Source organism: Scleropages formosus, chromosome 1, assembly GCF_900964775.1.
Source record: "Scleropages formosus chromosome 1, fSclFor1.1, whole genome shotgun sequence".
NCBI classification, from domain to species: domain Eukaryota; kingdom Metazoa; phylum Chordata; class Actinopteri; order Osteoglossiformes; family Osteoglossidae; genus Scleropages; species Scleropages formosus.
The window spans coordinates 16,097,042-16,119,009 of NC_041806.1; the positions used below are offsets into that span (position 1 = coordinate 16,097,042).

Consider the following 21,968-nt stretch of genomic DNA (forward strand, 5'->3'; position numbering starts at 1 on the left):
ATTCACATCACACCCATACACACTATTTGAGCAGCTCATCAGTTCACTTGAGACACATGTATTTACACTGCGGGAGGAAACCCATGCAAACATGGGAAGAGTATGAAAACTCTGCACAGACTGGTCCAGGTCAAATCTGTGCCCATACTCACAGCCCAGGCGCTGTGGGGTACTGGCTGGGCACTGGACGTGTTTACATGCATTGTACATGTCGTGTTACCTTAAATTCCAGTGTCAAAGGGCACGCAAAGCTGTGCAATGCTTACAGGACAGTGAGGAGTGCAGAAAAACAATGAAAAGAAACTTGGCACCAAGGTGTCTTCTCTATGGCGGGGGCAAAACCTTGAGGGGCCTGTTCTTCATGTCTCCCGTGGAGAAGTATGGCCTCACGGGCTCGTCGAATGTCTCCGTAAAGCAGTAGAGCAGCTTGCGCTTCTCCGCATCATAGAAGGAGACCTGGTGCTGGAGCAGGTCCACGTACACGCCCACGGTTCGGGGTGCGGTCTTATTCAGGACCGTCTCTTCGGTGGTCAGCGCCTTCAGCTCATCCTCCCAGCAAGCGAGCACCCAGAACCCAGACTCGGGTGCGACGCTGAGCTGCCCAAACCGCGGTGCCCTCTCTGTTGCCACGCCCACCTCCCAGTGGCGGTTCTCGCCCACGTGCACCTCCCAGTACTGCCCCGGCATGGTGGTCCGAACCCGCCCCAGCACCGCAGGGCGCTCGTCAAACAGCTCCCCGGTGCCGCCTGGCCGCCGCTGTCGCTGGTCTGTCCACTGGATGTGGTCACCCTCCACAACCAGATTGGGGTTGGCTGTGTTCGAGTCCAGCGTCACCTCCACTGGAGAAAGGGCCAATGGTGTATTTTTACTCAGAAGTCGCCAGGGTGTTTGTCTCCGGTTCCTTAGTTTAGGTGTCAACATTTCACCGGCGTTACAACATAATCATTTGCAATTCGTAATGTAGCCTAAATAATGTAGGGAAAAAGTGCAACTTACTGCAAATTACAGCAGCTCTAAATGCCCCCCTTCTGATTCGTCTACAGAACAATAGTGTGGGCGACAGACGCCCTTCCCTGTGGCTCGCAGCTGTACAGTGAGGGAGACTCAAGGAGAGCTCTCGAACCCTGCACCACATCTAGCCATTCGACACAGCTGCTTTAAACGGGTCCTCAGCAAGAGGTTTCTTCAAGATGAACGTTCGACGTTGGGTTAAGCTTTTCAAATCCCTTTGTTAGTGTTCAGAGCTGCTGGCTTTAGGCGCAGAGGTTGCAGGTTTGAATCCCACCTGCAGCTGCAGTACCCTTGATCAAGATACTTACCCTAAATTGCTGCAGCTCTATGAAAGTGTACGTAATTCCAAGCTTAACATCGTGAGTCGCTCTGGAGAAAAGCATCAGCTACGCGAATAAATAAATAAGTAAAGAAATGAAAGTCAGTGTTTCATCGCACTGTTTCATTCCCTTTCCAGTCCCTCGAAAGCATTTACTCTGATGACTTGTGTTTTCTTCTGATCATCTTACACTTGCTGCTTGCGTTAACTTGATTTTTGTGATTAAGGGCTGCAGCAGTAATATATTTCTGCACCTGGTCACTTCCTGGAGCAAACTCAGCCTTTTGCGAATATGGGATCACGTCTACGAATGAACCTTTATGAGTAATATTTCAACGATCCGAATGGCTTCCTTTAAAACCCACCAGAAGCAATGATTGAGTGAGTGATCCGAGGCAATTTGCTTAGATTGTGGTGTTGCTTAGATTAGGGGGCATTTCCTACCCTTTGAGGGGAAAAAAGGTTCCGACAGGAAAAGTAAACTCCAAAAAATGTATGTTGTGTGTCTTAAGAGCTTAAAGAAAAAAAAAAATGAAAATGCTACAACTTTTTGTTATACATGTTCATGAGTTTTGCACTTTGGGCAGAGGAATAATTTATCCCACCGAAGTCGACGTGAATGTAAAATCCCCCCCAGCAAAAGAATACGTGTAATTGTGTAAGCATTTGTTTACCTGTCATTCTCTTGCGCCACTTCCAGTCTGAAAGGAAAAAAAAAAAACATGATATGATAATTCTTTACAGACAGGCACAGCAGAACAGAGTCACCATAGAAACAACATAAACACCAGCATGTACCATATTAAGAAAATGTGGTTTCAAGCAGCGAGAACAAATCCATGTGTGTAATGAACTCATGAACTAGATGTGATGCTGTTCTCTGTGGCTCTGGGGAAACGGGTGGGTGGCAGCAGTACCGTGGTACAGCAGCACCGTGCAATTTCTCTCTTGCGTTGGATCTTATTGAAGAGCACAAGCTACAGCAATGGAGAAACATTTCAGAGCAGTTCTGCTGGTCTTGTCCTTGCTCTAATTGTTTTGTTAGGGATGGGCTATCTTTAGGGTTAGGGTTAGGCCTAGGCTTGGGGTTAGGGTTACAGTTTGGTTTAGGGGTAGGGTTAGGTTTCGTTCCGAGCTCTACTCCTGCTCAGCCATTCCTGGAAGAAACCTGGCCCCCCTCTTGTTTCCAAAAAGAGGAAAAAACCCAAAAGAAGACCTAGTATGCTCCTGAAATGCACAATGCATGCTGTGCCAAAAAAGTCATTAAGTTGAAGTAGAGAGGACAAAAAGACAGGGGACAAAGGTGTGACACAAAAATGGAAAAGGTGACAGTTAGCTGAGCATCACATACACACGAGGACCATGGAGGAGAGAGAGGTGTCATCGATTACCTGTGTCAGTGGACTTTTTGTCCCCCTGTTCACCGCGCTCTGGTCACAACAGAAGAAAACAAAAGTTTGGCTGTAATGCTTTTGCGTCGGCTTTGTTCATCTCATATTGTCTATAAAGCCAAAAGGTGATTCACTGAGTGATACTGGTTGTGTCTTGGTTATGCACTGTCGTGTGTTTCCTCTGGGTGCTCTGGTTTCCTCCCACAGTCCAAAGACATGCTGTTCAGGTTCACCCATAGTGTGTGAGTGACAGAGAGAGTGTGTTCCACTGGTGTATGGATGAGTGACCCATTGTAAGTAGTGTATCTAGCAGTGTAAGTCACCTTGGTGAATAAGGTATGTGGGCTCATAACACTACATAGAGTTCATTGGAAGTTGCTTTGGAGAAAAGCGTCTGCTAAGTGAATAAATGTAAATGTAATGTAATCTGTGTGTGTGTGTGTGTGTGTTAGGGCACGTTGATGAATAAAGGATGTAAAGCCCCATCTGAATTGCTTCCCCCTCGTCCGCCCATTTGAACACTAATCATCATGTGCACACAGTTTCATACATTCATGGAACGGTTACCGTCTATTTCACAGGCTCGATTATCTTCCCCTGTAAAGCAACAAAAGTTTCATACATCAGCCATCATTGGTCACAGCAGAAAACCACTTTTGTTTGAGTGATGCACTGCAGCAACGATCAGAAAGATCTCCTGTGTTAAACGTCAGCTATACCCACAAACACCACATTTACTGGACGCAGTGACTCAAACTGTTCATCCTCTTTATACAGCAGAGTCATTTTTACTGGAGCAATCCAGAGTAAGTACCTTGCTCACAGGTACTACAGTAGGAGGTGACATTTGAACCCAAGTCCTTCCTGTCCAAAGGCAGCAGTGCCAACGACTACACAACCTGGCGCCTGGGCGCTGAAAGTGAAGCTCTAAGCTCGTACCATGTTCAGGGTTTTTAGACTTTAAAAAGGGATCTGATGTGTTCCACAGGATCGTGAAGTTATCATCATAACTATGTACAGTGGAGCTTACACTCATTCGCTAAAATATATCGTAACGACCCGCGTTACTGGTATTTAGGTGGGGAGATGTTTTGTGTAAATAGTTGCATTATGGGTACCTTGTAAATAGTGTGTGTAACCACTAGGGGAACTTAGGGGGAAAATGATGGGGTGACTGTGCCTAGAAGTGTGTTGAGAGAGCCTGGGGGTGCTATACAAGCTGGGAAGACTCACTGCAGATGCAGGTCCTAGAGGAAATTGGGTTTTAGGACTGAGAGCATTGTTTCCTTGGTGCTGGTGTTCAAATAAATCATTTGTAAGGAATGCTGCCTCTGTGTCCTTCTTTGCCCCATCTAAACCCCTGGTGCTGTGCACCATGATATGTAACCCATGTCTTTTAGTTCAAACTTTGGAGAAGAGCAGAATGTAGTATTTATTTACCATGTTTCCCAAATTTCTTCCTGGTGAAGAAGTCTTGTATGGCTTTAGATCGAGTGAAACAGCCTAGAAGACAGAAGAGTCAACGTAGTATCAAGAACATCCAAGATCAGACAATTTCAACCTTAGCGTTTAGTTCGGTGTAACCCAGTTATCCCTCCCCCAGTTTCTTACTTAAGGGCTTCCGGCGATTAACGGTAACGATCTGATCTATTTACATTTTTCATTAATGCATTTTTGTTGTTTCTGTTACCTACCGGCATGTGACAGTTTTACTGGAAGTGGGGAAAATGTTTTAATCAGTTTCTGAAGTATCCTACTCCATCAGTATGTGGAGTTACCATAACTTAAGGTGATAAAACTATTTTTAAATCATTAGGGGAAGACGAGGTGAGTACTTGGTACTGTCACTTTATTGTCACCTGAGCTGCTAGCATCAGAAAAGAGATGAGGGTGAAATTTGACTGAAAAGTCATTTTAAAAATAAAACTGAAAGTAGTACACAGAATAGCAAATAGGCTGCAAGTTGGTTATTGCTCAGTGGGTACTGGTAATATATGATTAATGCCGATGGATTATGACTAATGATCGACAATATTTTTGCTGATTTAGCGTGCACGTGGTGTGATTTTTCGTCAAGTGTCTTTACACCTTGACAGCCACACGCAAAAATATCGTTATGTGACATTAGAACGTGATTCATGTTCTGCCACACATGGATAATACAGACCGGAAAGGCAAGAGCTGAAAACCTTCAAGCGCAGGCAACATGTTGTACCACTAAATAAAGTATTTTTGTCTCGGTTAACGCTAATTCTCACCGAACATAAACAGCATCTAATCCTGGGAAACATTTGTTCGCGTTTATGTAAAAATGTGGGCTTCTGTACGAAGCTAAGAAAAGAACAGAATGTGTGGGGGATCTCCAGGGAGTCCAGAGCAGCTTGGGATGTCGTGGCTTCAGGGCGTGTTGTCATAATGCACCTCATGCAGCAGGGTGTCGTGGTGGGATCTGCGTTAGTGACGGTACCTTTCTTCCAGGCCAGGTAGAGAAAGAGAGCGCCCGTGAGCAGCAACACGAACACAATGAGGAAGATACAGGCGATCTTCCAGCCGACCGCCGCTCCAGCTGTAGGGACACAGCAATCCATCTGTCACGCCCTCACCGGCACTCCATTATCAAGACAACGTCATACGTAGACTCACATTCGTGCATATTCATCCACACTTCGTGTAATATCGTACGGCGAGGAAAAAAGGAACATTGCGGAACTACAGAAATGTTCGGCTGGACGGCAATTTTGTTGCAGTAAATAGCAAGCAGTAATTGGAAATAAAATATTGAAATCTGTCATTCATTCATTCATCCATTCATCCATTCTCAGTAACCTCTTGTGGAAGAATTACTGCAAATAAGATAATGAAATGTTTAAAAACGGATGGTGGCCACACCTTGATCTGTTGAATTCTTGCGAAGAAGCGAGTCCACTGCAGGAATATAACAAGTGACAGCTTGCTTTTTAAAAAATACCAACTTACACAAAGCATTATCTTTACTTATTTCAAATTGTCAAAGAATCTTTCTGAAGAGTAATTGTAACCCGTTGTAAGCAGTGTATCTCGCAGTGTAAGTCACCTTGGTGAATAAGGTGTGGGCTGGTAACACTACGTAGATAGAGTTCATTGGAAGTCGCTTTGGAGAAAAGCATCTGCTAAATAAATAAATGTAAACGGAAATAGCCTGACTCAAAAATCTCCCAAATTTTATTCCTCTCCTTTTCAGCATTTAAATCGCACCAATAAATAAGATGCTGTTAGAACACTGAGCAACTTTCAGTGTCGGCACTGAAGACGACGGGTTACCCTTCCTCACGCAACAGAGAGCAAAGGACGGATTTAGAAATAACAGAAGAGCAGGACAGTTAAATTTGAAGGGATGAAGAAAGCGAAGAAGTGGCAAGCGAAAGCAACGCTGTGCAGCAAAAAAAAAAAAAAAAACACCGCGTTTCGGGAGAGCTCCGAGAATAGAGCGGAGAAAGGGAGACGCACTCACTGCCGTAGGAGCTGAAGCACAGTGGAAAGGCTGCTCCCTCGCTGTAACGCGCGAGTCTCTCTTTACGTTCAACGAAACCTCGGTGCTGTCACGACCTCCCGAGCCGCACCTTGGAGTGTCACTCTGGCGCACTTTCACCTCACTAACCATTAACCAGGGTAAAGGCTGCCGTTACACCAGCAGTGTGGTCTGAGTGCCGCTCCGGTATGTCTGCTTATGTCCATTCTCGGTAAATCCAGCAAATCCAGTCCACTTCGTCCACTGTCCTGTACCACTGTCAGTTCAGGCGCTGTACATCGTCGCAGTGTACGGTATACTCTATTTGTAGCCATGTTTCGCAGCTGAACCTGCATTCTTCAAAAGGGTCAGAGTTCACAAGTCTGTGCCATTCCCGTAATAAAACGGAAGTCCAAACGACTGCTGGCTCTTTCTAATGCCGCTGTGCAAGTTATTGTTATAGCACCCTGCAGCAATATAGGCACCTTTTACTCCAATGCAGAAAGCGTAAGAAGAATTTTATTTGAAACGATATGGGATGTACAGTATTATAAATGCACACCGACACAGGAACTGCTTATTTTGAATGAAAATGAACATTTTCCACTGGAGTCTCACTACTCATAGGGGGAGTGTGGTGGCACAGCGGTGCAGTGGGTTTGACCAGGTCCTGCTCTTCAATGGGTCTGGGGTTTGAGCCCTGCCTGGGGTGCCTTGCGATGGACTGGCGTCCCGTCCTGGGTGTGTCCCCTCTCCCTCCAGCCTTACGCCCTGTGTTGCTGGGTTAGGTTTTGGCTCCTGGGAACAAGCAGTTTCAGACAATGTGTCTCACTACTTTTTAGTGATTTTTTTTGTGTGGTTTTGAGCTTGTTATTATGGTCAAGTTCTATACCATGTTTTGCACTATGAGAGTTTATTGATGGGGGGTGTGGTGGCACAGTGACACAGTGGGTTGGACCAGGTCTTTCTCTCCAGTGGGTCTGTGGTTCAAGTCCCACTGAGGGTGCCTTGCGATAGACTGGTGTCCTGTCCTGGGTGTGTCCCCTCCCCCTCCAGCCTTACACCCTGAGTTGCTGGGTTAGGCTCCGGTTCCCTGCGACCTTGAATGGGACAAGCAGTTCAGAAAGTGTGAGTGAGTTTGTTTGTTGATCTTTTAGTCCACTGGTAAAGCTCTGTCACCCTGACAGTCGGGAGGCCAATGCGATATGGCCAGTGGTGCTCACGCTGCTCTCCTAATTAGCCAAACACCATTTTTACTCAAGCTCTGATGCTCAGACATCAGTAAAAACGGTGTTTGGCTAATTGGGGGGGGGCAGCATGAGCGCCACTGACTTGGTCGCAATGGCCTCCCGTTGTACTCTAGAGGTGGGAACAGTGCTGAGAACTGGCGATGAGCAGACAGCAGGTGGAAGTAAAAAAAGAGCCCTCCAGCGGGGGTAGAGCGGGCGGGGGGCATCTAACCGTTTCAAGTTACCCTAACGGGGGGGAAGTTGTCCGTCCCAAAAAAGCAACCAGTGACCACCACACGTGTGAGTGACCAGAACGGAGATCGTTCTTCTCCTTCTGGTCATTCTGGTGGACTTCAACATGGGCAAAGAGGTGAGTCCTGTTTCTCCTCATCGGACTAGAAAACGCAGGCTGGAAAACTGTGAGTTCTGTCTATTCTGTCTGCTGCTTAATTTTTTGGGAAAAAGGCGAATTCTGTCTTTCTGTTGATCCTGTGAGAACACAACCGAGGAGAAAGGTGGGCTCTGCTCTGTCTCGTCCTTTGGTCCGCAGCTCGGTCAAAGGGGCCACTCGTCTCCATCCGGACCGTTCTCAAATCTGAGAATTAAATCTACTTTCAGGGAGTCCTTGAGGCCACAGAGAAATCGAATGAACAGTCGCAGGGTTGCTTTAGCACAGTATAGTGAAACACAGTGAAATGAAGTAAAACAAAGGGCGACGCATGTGGTTGACTGTCTTAGAACAGGGCGTCATAGAGATCCTGAGAAAAGTCCAGAATATTATTGCCTTCAAGTATCTCCTTGGTTTCATCTGTCTTATTCCTTCTCATTTCTCTACTCTGCTTTATGTCTCCCTTGGCACTCTTCTCCCTGTCTCTAACACCCTTTTCTCTCATCACGCACGGCTGCGCCCCCCCTCCTCCCCGTCAGCGTCTCTGCCACCTTTAAACATCCCATATTATTTTGAGCTCTCCCTCTTTCTTCCAACATTGTCAGTGTTTGATTGACAAGGCCACATGTTTATTTCCATGACGATGGTTTCTTCACACGTACTGTAGGTCCTCTGAGCAAATCCATGACACACACACACACGCGCACGCACATGCGCACGCGCTTTAGGGCGACGCTCGCAGAGGGCTATTTTCAACAAATGTGCAAACGCTGAAACAACTTAATATCTGGAGGAATGCAAGTACACATCCATGGTTAAGTACGGTCCTGCTTGAGCACAGTGATGTGGAGGTCCATTCACAGAATTTAGTTTGTGAGGAATGCTGAGTCAGCATTACACGTATAGAAACATCTGGTGTTTCCTCTTCCTCTCCCCAAGTGAAAGGTATCCCACGGCACGATGTTGATGTGTCATGTATCCGTGTTTGTGAGATTCTGTTTGTACCACCCATCTATTGGAGTTTTTGTTTTATTAACCGTATTTAATGTAATCTGTCACAGTGTGCTATGCAAATGCATAACAGGATGTTGTGCTGTCTGTTTAGGGAACGCTCTCCCATACGGGCTGAGAAACTGAATTTTGTGGACACTCAGTGAAGTCACTGATAGTGTGTGATATCTAATATCTAATATGTCAGTGCCGGGTACAGCCTCTTCTGGGAACTCAACAGTAGTATGTCGTGTACTCTCAGTAAGGCCATTGACAGTGTCTGATATCATGGACACGGGTATGTCCAACGTCCACTCGGTGAGCTCATCGGCGGCATCTAATATCGCGGTGTCGGAAATGCTCTCGTCTGTGAGGTGAATAACTTCATCCTTCGAACCCTCAGGGAGGTCATTTAAAAGTGTCTTTAAAGTGTGTGATGTTTCAATGTAAGGAACAGTTTCCTTTATGAGAAGGTCAACTGTATTTAAGGCGCTCCACGGGGGGTCACTGCGTGCCCAGTACCTCGGCATAGGGAGCAATCTCCTTTACGAGCTCAACGGTTGTCCCAAATGTCCTCTCTGCGAGGTCACTGACAGCGAGTGTCTAATGTCTTAGCGAACTCAAAAGTGTCCTCTGTGCCCCTAACAGTTGTGTCTTAAGTATTCTCAGTGTGATCGTTGACAGTGTATAATACCGCAGTACAGGGAGCAATCTGCTTAATGATCTGAACAATAGATTCTAATGTGCCCTCGTCGAGTGCCTAATATCTGCAATATGTGGCAAGCACCTGGCATCTACTAATGGGGTGAGTATTGCCATCCTTTGTGTCCTCAGTCTGTACACGAGGGCAGCCCCACTGCTGCTGAGAATGTGGCCAGGAAGAGGAAGAAAGACATGGACCTGGAGGAGCTCAAGAGAGAAGTCATGCTGGTATGACTAAAGACTACATACATGTGCCATGCTCAACAAGGCTATATGTGTACGTCTTTGGCAGTTTTCCTCGTGTGAAAGTAAAACTTTCTTCATAACGTTGTTTGTTAACTAAAGGGTGACATGTGTTATAAATCCATATTATCGGTTTGTGTCCCTTTTTCTAGACCGTGTCATCATGTTTCGTACCCATTCAGCTATCTGCTCATCATCTTTTATTGCATTGATGTTATTGCTTACATGTTCTGTGATGTTTTCCGCTGTGGCACTGTGCTGTATTTCTTTAGGATGAACATAAGATATCGTTGGAAGAACTAAAGCAGCGCTATGAAGTTGATCTCACCAAGGTAAAAATGATACTTTGCTCTATAAGAAGTCCGGCGTAACCAGGCCGCTTCGCTGTCAGCCTTTGGGCCGTACTCGCGTCGGCCAGTATGCGTGACCGCATCCCCATCTTTGGCACCGCTGTCCTTCAGGGCCTCACCAATGCGCAGGCCTTGGAGATCCTGGCCCGAGACGGGCCCAATGCGCTCACGCCACCGCCCACCACACCTGAATGGGTCAAGTTCTGCCGCCAGCTGTTTGGCGGCTTCTCGATCCTGCTTTGGATTGGCGCCATCCTCTGCTTCCTGGCCTACAGCATCCAGACTGTGACCGAGGAGGAGCCTATCAATGACAATGTGAGTCTCATTTCAGAAATAATGTTCACATTTCCATCTGTATGCGTTACCATGTTACTATACTGTTCCTTGCTGAATGGCACCTTGGAGCATATTTTACCAGTGTGTTCTCCTTTCCAGCTGTATCTGGGTGTGGTGCTCGCCGCAGTGGTCATTATCACTGGGTGCTTCTCCTACTACCAAGAGGCCAAAAGCTCCAGGATCATGGATTCCTTCAAGAATATGGTCCCCCAGGTCTCTAGTGTGGATTTTGTTCTAAACTCCACATGTTTTTTTCTCATAATCAAAGCTACTTTGAGGAAACATCCCCTTTTAAGCTACTGTTTACTCCCTGTACCCTGTTAGCAAGCGCTGGTAATAAGGGAAGGAGAGAAGATGCAAATTAATGCAGAGGCGGTAGTGTTGGGGGACCTGGTGGAGATCAAAGGAGGGGACCGAATCCCTGCTGACCTGCGGATCATCTCTGCCAACGGCTGCAAGGTGAGAAGCAAAGCGAGGAGGGAGTCAAGTGGACACAGTGCAGGGGGTTGGGAAAATGCTTCACTGAACAAGGATTCAAATTCTGTTTAATTCTGTTCTGCTTATCTAGTGCTCTTGAGTCAATTTCAGAATATTAACCGTTTGTTCTCCATATCATAGCTGCTTCACACTGGTTAAATCAAGCAGGCATCAACAGTTGTGGTGGAAGAGCTCACAGAGCAGCTAACAGGGAAAATACTCTGTAGTCTAGCATAGCCTTGCTTTGAATGTCAGTGTTTACTATAATGTCATGAAAGAGGACATTTGTGATTTTTCCAGGTGGATAACTCATCCCTAACCGGGGAGTCAGAGCCTCAGACAAGATCACCAGAATTCACACATGAGAACCCCCTGGAGACGCGAAACATCTGCTTCTTCTCCACCAACTGTGTAGAGGGTCTGTCCACCTTTCCTTCTGACAAACCGTCTCAGAACATCACACCAAAGCTGTTAGTTCCCCTCTGGATCTCTGAGTTTCCTCTCACGGGCTTGCTTTGCCGCTTCTGCGCATCAGGTACGGCTCATGGAGTGGTGATAGCCACGGGTGACCACACAGTCATGGGCCGCATTGCCTCGCTAGCATCTGGGCTGGAGGTGGGACAGACACCTATCAACAGAGAGATCGAGCACTTCATCCACATCATAACGGGAGTGGCCGTCTTCCTGGGTGTGTCCTTCTTCATCCTGTCCCTCATCCTGGGTTACACCTGGCTGGAAGCTGTCATCTTCCTCATTGGCATCATCGTAGCCAATGTGCCGGAGGGTCTGCTGGCCACAGTCACTGTGAGTCCATCACTTCTCTAAGTTTAAGGACAATGAATTTGTCTGCCAGGATTTGCCGCACAACCATTGTACTGTACTTATCCTTTGCTTACCTACTATACTTATACCCACATTTATTTACACCCATTTTTTGATTTACGAAATTAATCTGTTCCTGAAAAGGATGCAGACATTGAACTTTTGGATACCCCTTTCTTGTTATTTTAAATAAGTTCCCAGCCCGTCCAAAACCCTCCAAAAATTTTTCCAAATATCATAATAACACTGTAAAACACTTACATAACTATCAACCCATGATTTCAGCACAATAAAACAGTTACATTTATACACTTACTGCTCTGAGGTAATTCCCACTTTTCTTTTTAATTGCTCAGTTCTCCATGGGATGAGCAACAAATCAAGCAGGGATCAACTGAGCAAGCTGTATTTATTGTGAACAACTACCTAAAACTGCACACTGGTGTTAAAAAGTGCAAACATACCCAAAATAAACATTAGCTAAACTTTGCCTGTTAATTGGTCTGCTGTCTCTACAAATGGAGAAATGTGGATGCAGACGTGCCAGTTATGGTACGCTAATGCACTTCCGTTTCACGCACATGATGCGTGAATTTGTTTTTTTGTATAGGCTTTGGATAAATTTCATTATGCAGATTTTTTGTTGTATAATTCAAAAATTGGGTATAAAAAGCCAAGAGCTGTTACAACAAAATTTTGGATACAAAGAATTTGTCAATAGAGGGATGCCTATACTTACATATGCCTAATTGTATGGCGGGGGGTGTGGTGGTGCAGTGGGTTGGACCGGGTCCTGCTCTCCGGTGGGTCTGCGGTTCAAGTCCCGCTTGGGGTGCCTTGCGACGGACTGGCGTCCCATCCTGGGTGTATCCCCTCCCCCTCCGGCCTTATGCGCTGTGTTGTCGGGTTATGCTCCGGGACCCCGCATGGGGCAAGTGGTTTCAGGTGGTGTGTGTAATTCTATGGTTCAGACCACACCACAGGCTAAGGTTTGCATTTCATTGTGCTGCTGACAACCTTGGAGCTAGCTCTCCCTCTGTTCTTGCTTTCCATCTCTTGCCTTTCGGGTGTTCAGGTGTGCCTCACGCTCACTGCCAAGCGCATGGCTCGCAAGAACTGCTTGGTAAAGAACCTGGAGGCTGTGGAGACCCTAGGCTCCACTTCCACCATCTGCTCCGACAAGACCGGCACCCTGACCCAGAACCGCATGACCGTGGCCCACATGTGGTTCGACAACGAGATCCACGATGCCGACACCACCGAGGACCAGTCTGGTGAGAACATGCGGCTGCACCCAGTTTACTCAGCCTCGGTGCCAGCCAGCACTGACACGGACACCGAGCCGCACAGCAGACTGGCAGGGACAGCTGGCTTCGGCTCCCTCTGACAGCCTCCTGTGGGCTAAAGTGATACTGTAAGCCTCCAGGCACTGACAGCCTCCTGCAGTCCAGGCTAATAGTGCTTACGACAGGGAAATGCAGCCTCCTGCTGCTCGAGGAGAGACTGACTGCTGGCTCTAAAGCAGTACTGAAAGGGCACTGTTGGGAAACACTGACAGGCCGCCACAGCTCGAGGTAATGCTGACATGGTTCACTGGGGAAATACTGGCAGCTTGCTATAAAAGTAATGCCTATAAGCCTCAACTCAGAGCTGCTCGGAGTAATACTTGCAACTTTCAGTGCAGTAGCTCTGACAGATTGGTGCAGCTCAAAGTAAGGCACAATGCGAGTGCCGTTTAACGGTGCACATGCTAATGTGCCCTCGCACCTGAGGCATCTCTGACAGCTCTACACTCCCTTCTTATCCACATCCCTTTATTTCTCACTTCCTCTGTATCCTTTCACTCGGCCCAGAGGTGCTCAGAGTCAGACGGAGAAGTTCTTGTAGGGAAACATGACAGATTTGCACAGGGTAAAAGTAAAAAGTAAAACTATATTTTACAATAACACAGACATTGTGTTACGAGGCAATACCGACGACCCACTAGAAAGGAACGGTGACAGTCTATTGTAGACGTACCTACAGACCACTGCAGATAGAGCTGTCGGATACTAACGTTGTGACCTGCTGCAGGCAACACCTTTGACAAGACATCACCGACTTGGACGGCTCTGGCCCGGGTGGCTGGCCTCTGCAACAGAGCTGTGTTCAGACCAGGACAAGAACACGTCTCCATAATGAAGGTTGTTCCAGAAGCCAGACCTGCTCTTTGACCACAGACAATTGTTCTACCACCAGTTGCTGTATTACAATGCTGGACTGTATTGTTAAAAATGACAATGACGATGTTGTTGCTGCCCTTGAAGTTTGTACTGATGATGATGATGATGATGATGATGATGATGGTGGTGACATCCTTCTAGAGGAATACGGCTGGGGATGCCTCGGAATCGGCCCTCCTGAAGTGCATTGAGCTCTCTTGCGGCTGTGTGCGAACCTTGAGGGAGAGGAACCCCAAAGTAGCAGAGATCCCCTTCAACTCCACCAATAAGTACCAGGTAAAGTAGGGACATTGTAGATAAGGCTGAAAGCGGCTGGCCTCCAACGATGTTAATGTGTCTTCTCACCAGAATTGTCTCTGATTGCCTTCACTTCTTTTTTCTTTCTTTTTCCTCATTTCCCCTCTGCCCCCTGATTCCATGTCAGTTGTCCATCCATGAATTGGAGGAGACTCCCAATGGTCATATACTGGTCATGAAAGGTGCACCTGAGAGAATACTGGACAGGTATGATAGCAGCTACAGACCAACTCATCAATAATCATCATTAACGCAGTAAATGAAGGAAACTTTCAGTGGCCAGCTGATAATTGCTGTTTGAACAGGCTGCATTTTTCATGAATCCTTATGATGACATGTATAGAAAGATATCACACACCGCATAAAATAACTGTCACTCGCCACGCTTATATGTGAGCTAGGAAAGTAATTAAGAATTTCTCAGTGATCATATTAGGCATTCAGCAAACGTATACAGGAAAGTATGCATATAATTGTGGAGAGAATGGCATATTTAGGGACAGTTACCTTGTGAACATGCCAAAAATGCTACTTCTACCTTGAGGGCAACTGCTGATTATTTGTTTACTCAGGTGCAGCACAATTATGATCACCGGTGAGGAATTCCCGATAGATGATGACTGGAAAGAAGCGTTTCAGAATGCCTACCTGGAGCTGGGAGGGCTTGGCGAAAGAGTGCTGGGTAAGTGGGCACTTTTCAGAGAGACATGCTCTAAGAGGACTCTTGGGGTTAAACGGCTGGGTTGTAGATACAGGGCGGAATTTCACTTTGCTCCCACCTCCTCCAATCTGCCAGTGACAGACGGGTGTATGAAGCTAAGGTATATGTGTTTCTCTCAGTGCCTCAAGCACAGTATTTATGTTCTTCTCTCAGTGACTAGAGAGCTGTAATCTTGTCTTACACTCTGACTAGAAAGCAGTAATCATGTGTTCCTTTTTTGCCTACGGACTAGCAATCAAGTATTCCCTACTTTGGCTGGAGAGTGGTAGTCGCGCATTTCTCTGTGCCCATACAGCGGTAATGTAGTGTTTCATCTCACGAGTGTGGGACGCTAAACAAGCGTTTCCCCTTCAGGGTTCTGTCACATCTTACTGCCCCCGAGTCAGTTCCCCCGGGGCTTCGAATTCGACTGCGACAATGAGAACTTCCCCACGGAGCAGCTGTGTTTTCTGGGGCTGATGTCCATGATCGACCCCCCGCGCGCAGCAGTACCCGACGCGGTGGGGAAGTGCCGCAGTGCCGGGATCAAGGTGGGTGTGTCCTCTCTGCTGTGTTGCCATGGAAAAGGGGAGGAAATGCACATGAAATATATATACAGGCACAGGCAAAAATCAAGGTGGGAGTATCCACGCCTCACTGTGTTACCAGGGAAAACTGGCAGACGACAGGCAAGTGTTGCATGGACACATGCAGCCAAGACTGAGATGGGCGTCCCACATGTGACTGCATCATCAGGGAAAAGGGCAGGTTACATGCATGTGATACATCCATGGGTAAAGCAGAGATGCACAGTACAATGTCCATATCTCATTGGCTTACCCCAGTAAAGGAAAAGTGAAGGTCAGCGAGATACACTCACCAGATACCTCAGATAATTTAGTGAAGATCAAGACCAGATTGGTCAGGGGTGTGGTGGCGCAGTGGGTTGGACTGGGTCCTGCTCTCCAGTGGGTCTGGGGTTCGAGTCCCAGTTGGGGTGCCTTGCGATAGTCTGGCGTCCTGTCCTGGGTGTGTCCCCTCCCCCTCCAGCCTTACGCCCTGTGTTGCCGGCTTAGGCTCCGGCTCCCCGCAACCCTGAATAGGACAAGCGGTTCAGACAATGTGTGTGTGTGTAAAACCAAATTGAAGCAACTGTTTAATAACCAGCTATTGCAAATTAATCAGGCAGGAAGCTTTAATGCAGTTTACAATTATTATTGCTGTTACCTCTGGCCGACAGGTGATCATGGTGACAGGAGACCATCCTATCACTGCCAAAGCTATTGCTAAAGGCGTCGGTATCATCTCAGAGGGCAACGAGACTGTGGAGGACATTGCCGAGAGGCTGAACATCCCATTGGGTCAAGTGAACCCCCGGTACAGTGATTTCTGTCGTCCATCATCCTGTCCTTTGACCCTGGGGCCCATTTATACAAATGTTCACGCGTGGTTGCTGAGAGTCTCTGTGTGAAATATGTGTGCTTTCACCCTCGCCGCACCTGCCGAACAGTGATGCCAAGGCCTGTGTGATCCATGGTTCAGACCTGAAGGACATGAGCACGGAATATCTGGACGACCTCCTGAAGAACCACACTGAGATAGTGTTTGCAAGAACCTCACCACAACAGAAGCTCATCATCGTCGAGGGCTGCCAAAGACAGGTGATTAGACAGAGACCTTGAGTGCAAGAGCCCTCACTGTTATTGTTATATAGCTGACAATTACCGTCCTTCTGTAGAACTGATCTGAAGAGAGACAATTGTAGGAATTCATAAATTTAGTCTGACGTTCACAACTTTTTTCCAAGGCACTTTGATGAGTCATATTGTGTCTAATTTGGAGACACCTGGCATCTTCTCTCTTTCAGGGCGCAATAGTGGCTGTTACAGGTGATGGTGTAAATGACTCCCCTGCTCTGAAGAAAGCAGATATTGGAGTAGCCATGGGTATCGCTGGGTCAGATGTCTCTAAGCAGGCTGCTGATATGATCCTGCTGGATGACAACTTTGCCTCCATTGTCACTGGGGTGGAGGAAGGTGAGAGCAAGATGGGTCTATACTTGGCTCCTTTGCACTGGTGGTCAAAGACCAAAAGGTGACCAAATGATGACTTGGTTCATGCAGCTGTGAGCAGAGAGTGGATTGCTTTAGTCAAGATTTTTCAGAGAACAGCCTCTATCTGAAAGGATGCAAATATTTAACAGGATCTCTCATTCACCTCATCCAAAAGGGCGTCTGATCTTTGACAACCTGAAGAAGTCAATTGCCTACACCTTGACCAGCAATATCCCAGAGATTACCCCCTTCCTTCTCTTCATCTTGGCCAGCGTCCCACTGCCTCTGGGGACTGTCACCATCCTCTGCATTGACCTTGGCACTGACATGGTGATGCCATTTCCCCCTTGCCCACTGTTTCCTCCTTTGCTCCCTGGCACTCCCTGTCTCACTTGCTCCCCACCGTGCAGGTACCAGCCATCTCCCTGGCCTACGAGACTGCTGAGAGTGACATCATGAAGAGGCAGCCGAGGAACCCGCGCTCAGATAAACTGGTCAACGAGAGGCTCATCAGCATGGCTTATGGCCAGATTGGTCAGTGATCTCCCCCTCTTTCTGTCCCACTGGACATGTGGTCATTTCAGATGTTTCACCTGTTTGATGAGTAATGAGTTAGTGTTGCTGTTATTCATGTCTGTGTGTGCATGATTAGTCTTTGTACCCGTGAACCAGATCTCCTCTCTTCCCCTGTTCTCTCACAACTCTTCCCCAGGGATGATCCAGGCCCTGGGAGGTTTTTTCACCTACTTTGTCATACTGGCAGAGAACGGTTTTCTACCGCAGAGGCTCCTGGGAATTCGTCTGGACTGGGATGACCGTAATAACAACGAGGTGGAAGACAGCTATGGCCAGGAATGGGTGAGAAATGGGTACTGTGCAGGGTGAGGGAGAAAAAGAGGGAGGGAGACATAGGTGACATGGGAGAGAGAGAAAGAAAGGAAGGAAAGAGTTGGTGCAGTGAGGGAATGACTACATGGAGTATGCCGGGTCAAATTCCACTTTTATTAAAGAGATCAAGTCGGCAATATAGATAAGTTGAGATAAGCCATCCAAAGCATAGGTGGCCTGGGAGAAACTGTTAAGTGGGCTGGATGGGGCTACAGTATATGAACGTATTGTCAACCTTGGGGAAACCACACCCAGTCCTTACAACTGTGCTTTTGTAATTAATTTTCTCAGAAACATTTTTTCCCCCTCAGGATGCGGTTTGTGTGCAAGAGATTTTATTACCTGGCCACGGGTGGATTTAAATTAAGTCTGAGAGTTTGAACACCACTGTGTTCAAATTAACTCTCAAAGTTAATTTGACTTCTCAGATTAAACTGTTTGCCTACATGATTTTTTTCTCTCCCTTATTACGGTAAATACACTTCTGGCTGCCACAATCTCCCGCTCACATGCAAGCCCTGCCGCAGCAGAGAGGGTGAACCGGCACACGTTTAAAGTAACCTCTTTTCCGGAACCAGATTTTATTTGCTCTCGTCACTCACCGGAGGCTGCAAGCATTCAGGCAGGAGACACGTGGAGAAAAGCCTTTTCTCACGCTCTCACTTCGCTCTAACTTCTCACACCCTGAATAAGTCACGTCTTTCCAAGGGGGAAGCGAAAACTAAAAAGCAATCGATGGAGTCAAAACATCCTCCTGCAAAACATAACTAATGGATATTCATAGAAATATAGAGAACAGTAAAGTGCAGATACCTTCCAAAGATCTATGTGGGTTGTAGCTGACTCTTGCGAACATGGAGGTTAGGTTTTGGTCCCTAAAGTTGGACGCTGGTGATACCTGCACTGAGACCGATGAGATGCTACATCACAGGTGCTAGTCTGTGTTTGTTCTTTTCTCAGACATATGAGCAGCGGAAGATTGTGGAGTTCACCTGCCATACCTCCTTCTTTGTCAGCATTGTGGTGGTACAGTGGGCTGACCTGATAATCTGCAAGACCCGCCGGAACTCCGTCTTCCAGCAGGGCATGAAGTAAGACGGATGTAAATGAATCAGTGACTGAAGGAGTGACAGTCAGTGAATTAAGATGTGTTTGAGTTAATTTACCTGCGGAATACAATGCATGAGCAGTATAAGTCTATATCCCCTGTTAATAGTTTGTCACTTTTCAAATCACTCATTTTCATTACCTGCTTGTCCTGTTCTGGGCTGTACTGGTCCAGAGCTTATCCTGGAATCACCAGGCTCAAGGCTAGGAAGGGTGCATCCCTTATGGGACACCAGTCCTTTACAGGATAGCCACACATGCCAGCACTACAGAGAATTTGGCATTGCCAATTCACTTGAACTGCACGTCTTTGGACTGTGGGAGGAAACCAGAGCTCCCGGAAGAAACCCTTGCAGAGACATGAAAACTCCACACAGACTGAACCAGATTCCAACCTAATCCCAAACAGTCTGGGTACTGCGAGATGCACCATGCCACTCATTTTCCCTGTCTCAGAATAAAAATTAGTTGCATTATGTATATGTTTGCAGAACTTGTGCAGAGGGTTTTCAATGCGCTCATTGAAAAAGCATAAACAGAACACTACATAAATCCTTACTCAACTACTTTTCAAATACATCTGAGGAGTCTGTTGTTCTTTCCCTACCTTCATACCCGTCTTCCTCTCCACAGGAACCGGATCTTGATCTTTGGCTTGTGCGCAGAGACGGCGCTTGCTGCCTTCCTGTCCTACTGCCCTGGCATGGATATTGCCCTGCGCATGTACCCCCTCAAGTTAGTACTTCTCCTTGACCACAAAGATGATCTCTGACCCCAAGCGTGCGTTACTATTTCTTGGTATCAGGCTGTCTCAGAAACACCACAGCCATAAAAACATCAGTTTTTAAACTCACATCAGCATAATGCAACCCGTACTCACTACATGTGCTTTAAATATTTCTCAACACATCTCTTCCTCAGGATCTCCTGGTGGTTTTGTGCCTTCCCATACAGTCTCCTCATTTTCACATACGATGAGATCCGAAAACTGATACTGAGACGATATCCAGGCGGTGAGTTCCTAATACCCGATAAAGTGAAAACAATGGTAAAGACACTTTCACGAATTTGATGTGGAGTAAAGTTGGTATACGCTCACAATATAATGGAGTCATCATGGGGTCATGCTAGTACAAACTCACAGTGCCATGCATAAATGAACCACAGAATCACACTTTTACTCAATCACGGAGCCACTGAAGCAGTTTCTCTGTATTGGAGAGGTGAGTGCTATAGCTGCCACTTGTAACTGCACAGTATCGTCTTTAAATATTTCCTGTGCATTGTGATATTGCGCTCCTAAGTAACTAAATATCTCCAAGTAAAGTAAAATAGCGACCCACAATCTTCAGGAGCAGAAATTCACACAGTAAGACCTCCAGGAGCCACACGGAGACAGAAGAATGTCATCCTTATTGTGGGTTTGCTCTCTATGTGCGACAATATGTTTGTCTGCGATTTATTCTCTTATATTCTCTTCTGCTCTGCAGGCTGGGTAGAGAAGGAGACCTACTATTAGCAAATGAAAAATTTCTACATGCTTGTGACTTCATGGTATCACTGCATGGCACTGTGGATGACAGAGTTGGAAAAACAAATAGAGGATCCAGTGTAATAAAACACCGTACTGTCCTTGAACATCATCTGTCCAACAGAAACCAGCCGTTTCCCATTATAACAGATTTTAATGTAGCTGGACTGAATCCATACATCTCTTCCTAATGGCGCCGTTTAGTACCAAACTTACACATTTCATGTGGCGTATTGGTTAGGACCATCACCTTGTAACTGAAGGACCGAGATTCAAATCTCTGCTCCAGCTGTCATACCCTTGAGCAAGGTACTTACTCTGAATTTTTAAAGTAAAAATCACCCAGCGGTTTATATGGGTAAATAGTTGTAAGTTGCGTAGTACACAAACGTAATAACACCTTTGACAAGTGTCAACTAAATAAACAAATGTAAATGAGAAATTTCCCAAAGAGTTGCAATTTTCTCTTTCCATTACAAAAAAGATATCAGCTGGCTAACTGCCAAAAAGACATTGTAAGTAATTTAAAAAACATATTGTGGACCAAAGGTGTTTCACATTATGTAACTTAGCGGAGAAAATCACAGCGTAAATGTATTGACAAAAATTTAATTACATGGAGTCATTAAGACCATTTTAGCCTCCTGGTACTCTGCGAGGTGGGCAACATATTTCTTGGAGCCCACTGAAAGGATGTAATTGAGAGAAAACCTCCCAGCCCTGCAATCTCATCTGAATGCAGTTTTAATTTCTTGGAGGCTGTTGCACTTTTGCAACAAAAGCATCTCTGATTGTAGGAATGCAATGAATTAACCACACAGAAGCGATAAATGCTGTATTTCCCTGCAAGTTGTGTTTCAGCTGTGTAGGATTTATTTACTGTGTACCTCATGTATGCTGAATAAAGAACACATTAAAATAAAACAAAATAAAATGAAACTGGAAAGAAAAAAGAAGAAATGTGTTTTTTTCTTGTTGCCCTCACACTTCCCAGACAACACATGCAACCTCTTAATCGGGAACATTAGTAAAAAAACAGAAACAACAGGAAGCCTTTTGTGAGACATTTCTGTCAAATTACTGGTAGCTATCAGGAGCAAAGTGTTTAAGTTGATAAAAATAACACGACAGTTGGAGGCTTCAAATATAAAAGGGATTTAAAGAAACGGTTTTTTCACACTAAGAATGTATAATGGAAATTACAGAAATAAAGAGAATTGAAAAGATGACAGAAAGGTGTGTATTTCACTGTGAAATAAAGCAATATTTAACCCGAGATGCCGCGTCAGACAGAGCTCTGAGAACTCATCACTTTCACCTAGGCAGTCCCTGGGTTACGAACGTCCGACTTACGTACAACCGGTAGTTATGAACCATCCCGGTAAAGCCTATTATATTAAAAATTATATTATATATTCTAAAAA

At 46.1% G+C, this 21,968-nt stretch overlaps 1 protein-coding gene across 2 annotated transcripts; it reads left to right on the forward strand.

The window, feature by feature from the left end:
• The first annotated feature begins 7,729 nt into the window (after positions 1–7,729).
• atp1a2a (ATPase Na+/K+ transporting subunit alpha 2a) lies at positions 7,730–21,481 on the forward strand. 2 transcript variants are annotated; one of them, XM_018758151.2, is made up of 24 exons: positions 7,730–7,807; positions 9,650–9,745; positions 10,033–10,092; positions 10,222–10,425; positions 10,546–10,659; positions 10,771–10,905; positions 11,224–11,341; positions 11,459–11,727; positions 12,821–13,019; positions 13,819–13,928; positions 14,109–14,243; positions 14,392–14,471; positions 14,837–14,946; positions 15,340–15,515; positions 16,205–16,341; positions 16,475–16,625; positions 16,832–17,000; positions 17,194–17,348; positions 17,429–17,552; positions 17,731–17,876; positions 18,867–18,997; positions 19,647–19,748; positions 19,935–20,026; positions 20,504–21,481. In XM_018758151.2, the coding sequence occupies exons 1-24, from the start codon at positions 7,796–7,798 to the stop codon at positions 20,530–20,532; spliced, it is 3,054 nt and encodes a 1,017-aa protein (XP_018613667.1). In that variant the 5' UTR covers positions 7,730–7,795; the 3' UTR covers positions 20,533–21,481. The 2 variants fall into 2 exon arrangements, with proteins under 2 accessions (XP_018613667.1, XP_018613666.1); XM_018758150.2 differs by having other exon boundaries at positions 19,935–21,481.
• The last annotated feature ends 487 nt before the right edge of the window (positions 21,482–21,968 follow it).

Bases quoted from the DNA above. Each gene is read 5' to 3' on its own strand.
- atp1a2a (XM_018758150.2), top strand. The intron at 10,426-10,545 runs GTGAGTCTCATT...TCTCCTTTCCAG, and splicing joins AGGAGCCTATCAATGACAAT to CTGTATCTGGGTGTGGTGCT. The intron at 17,877-18,866 runs GTGAGAAATGGG...TTCTTTTCTCAG, and splicing joins ACAGCTATGGCCAGGAATGG to ACATATGAGCAGCGGAAGAT.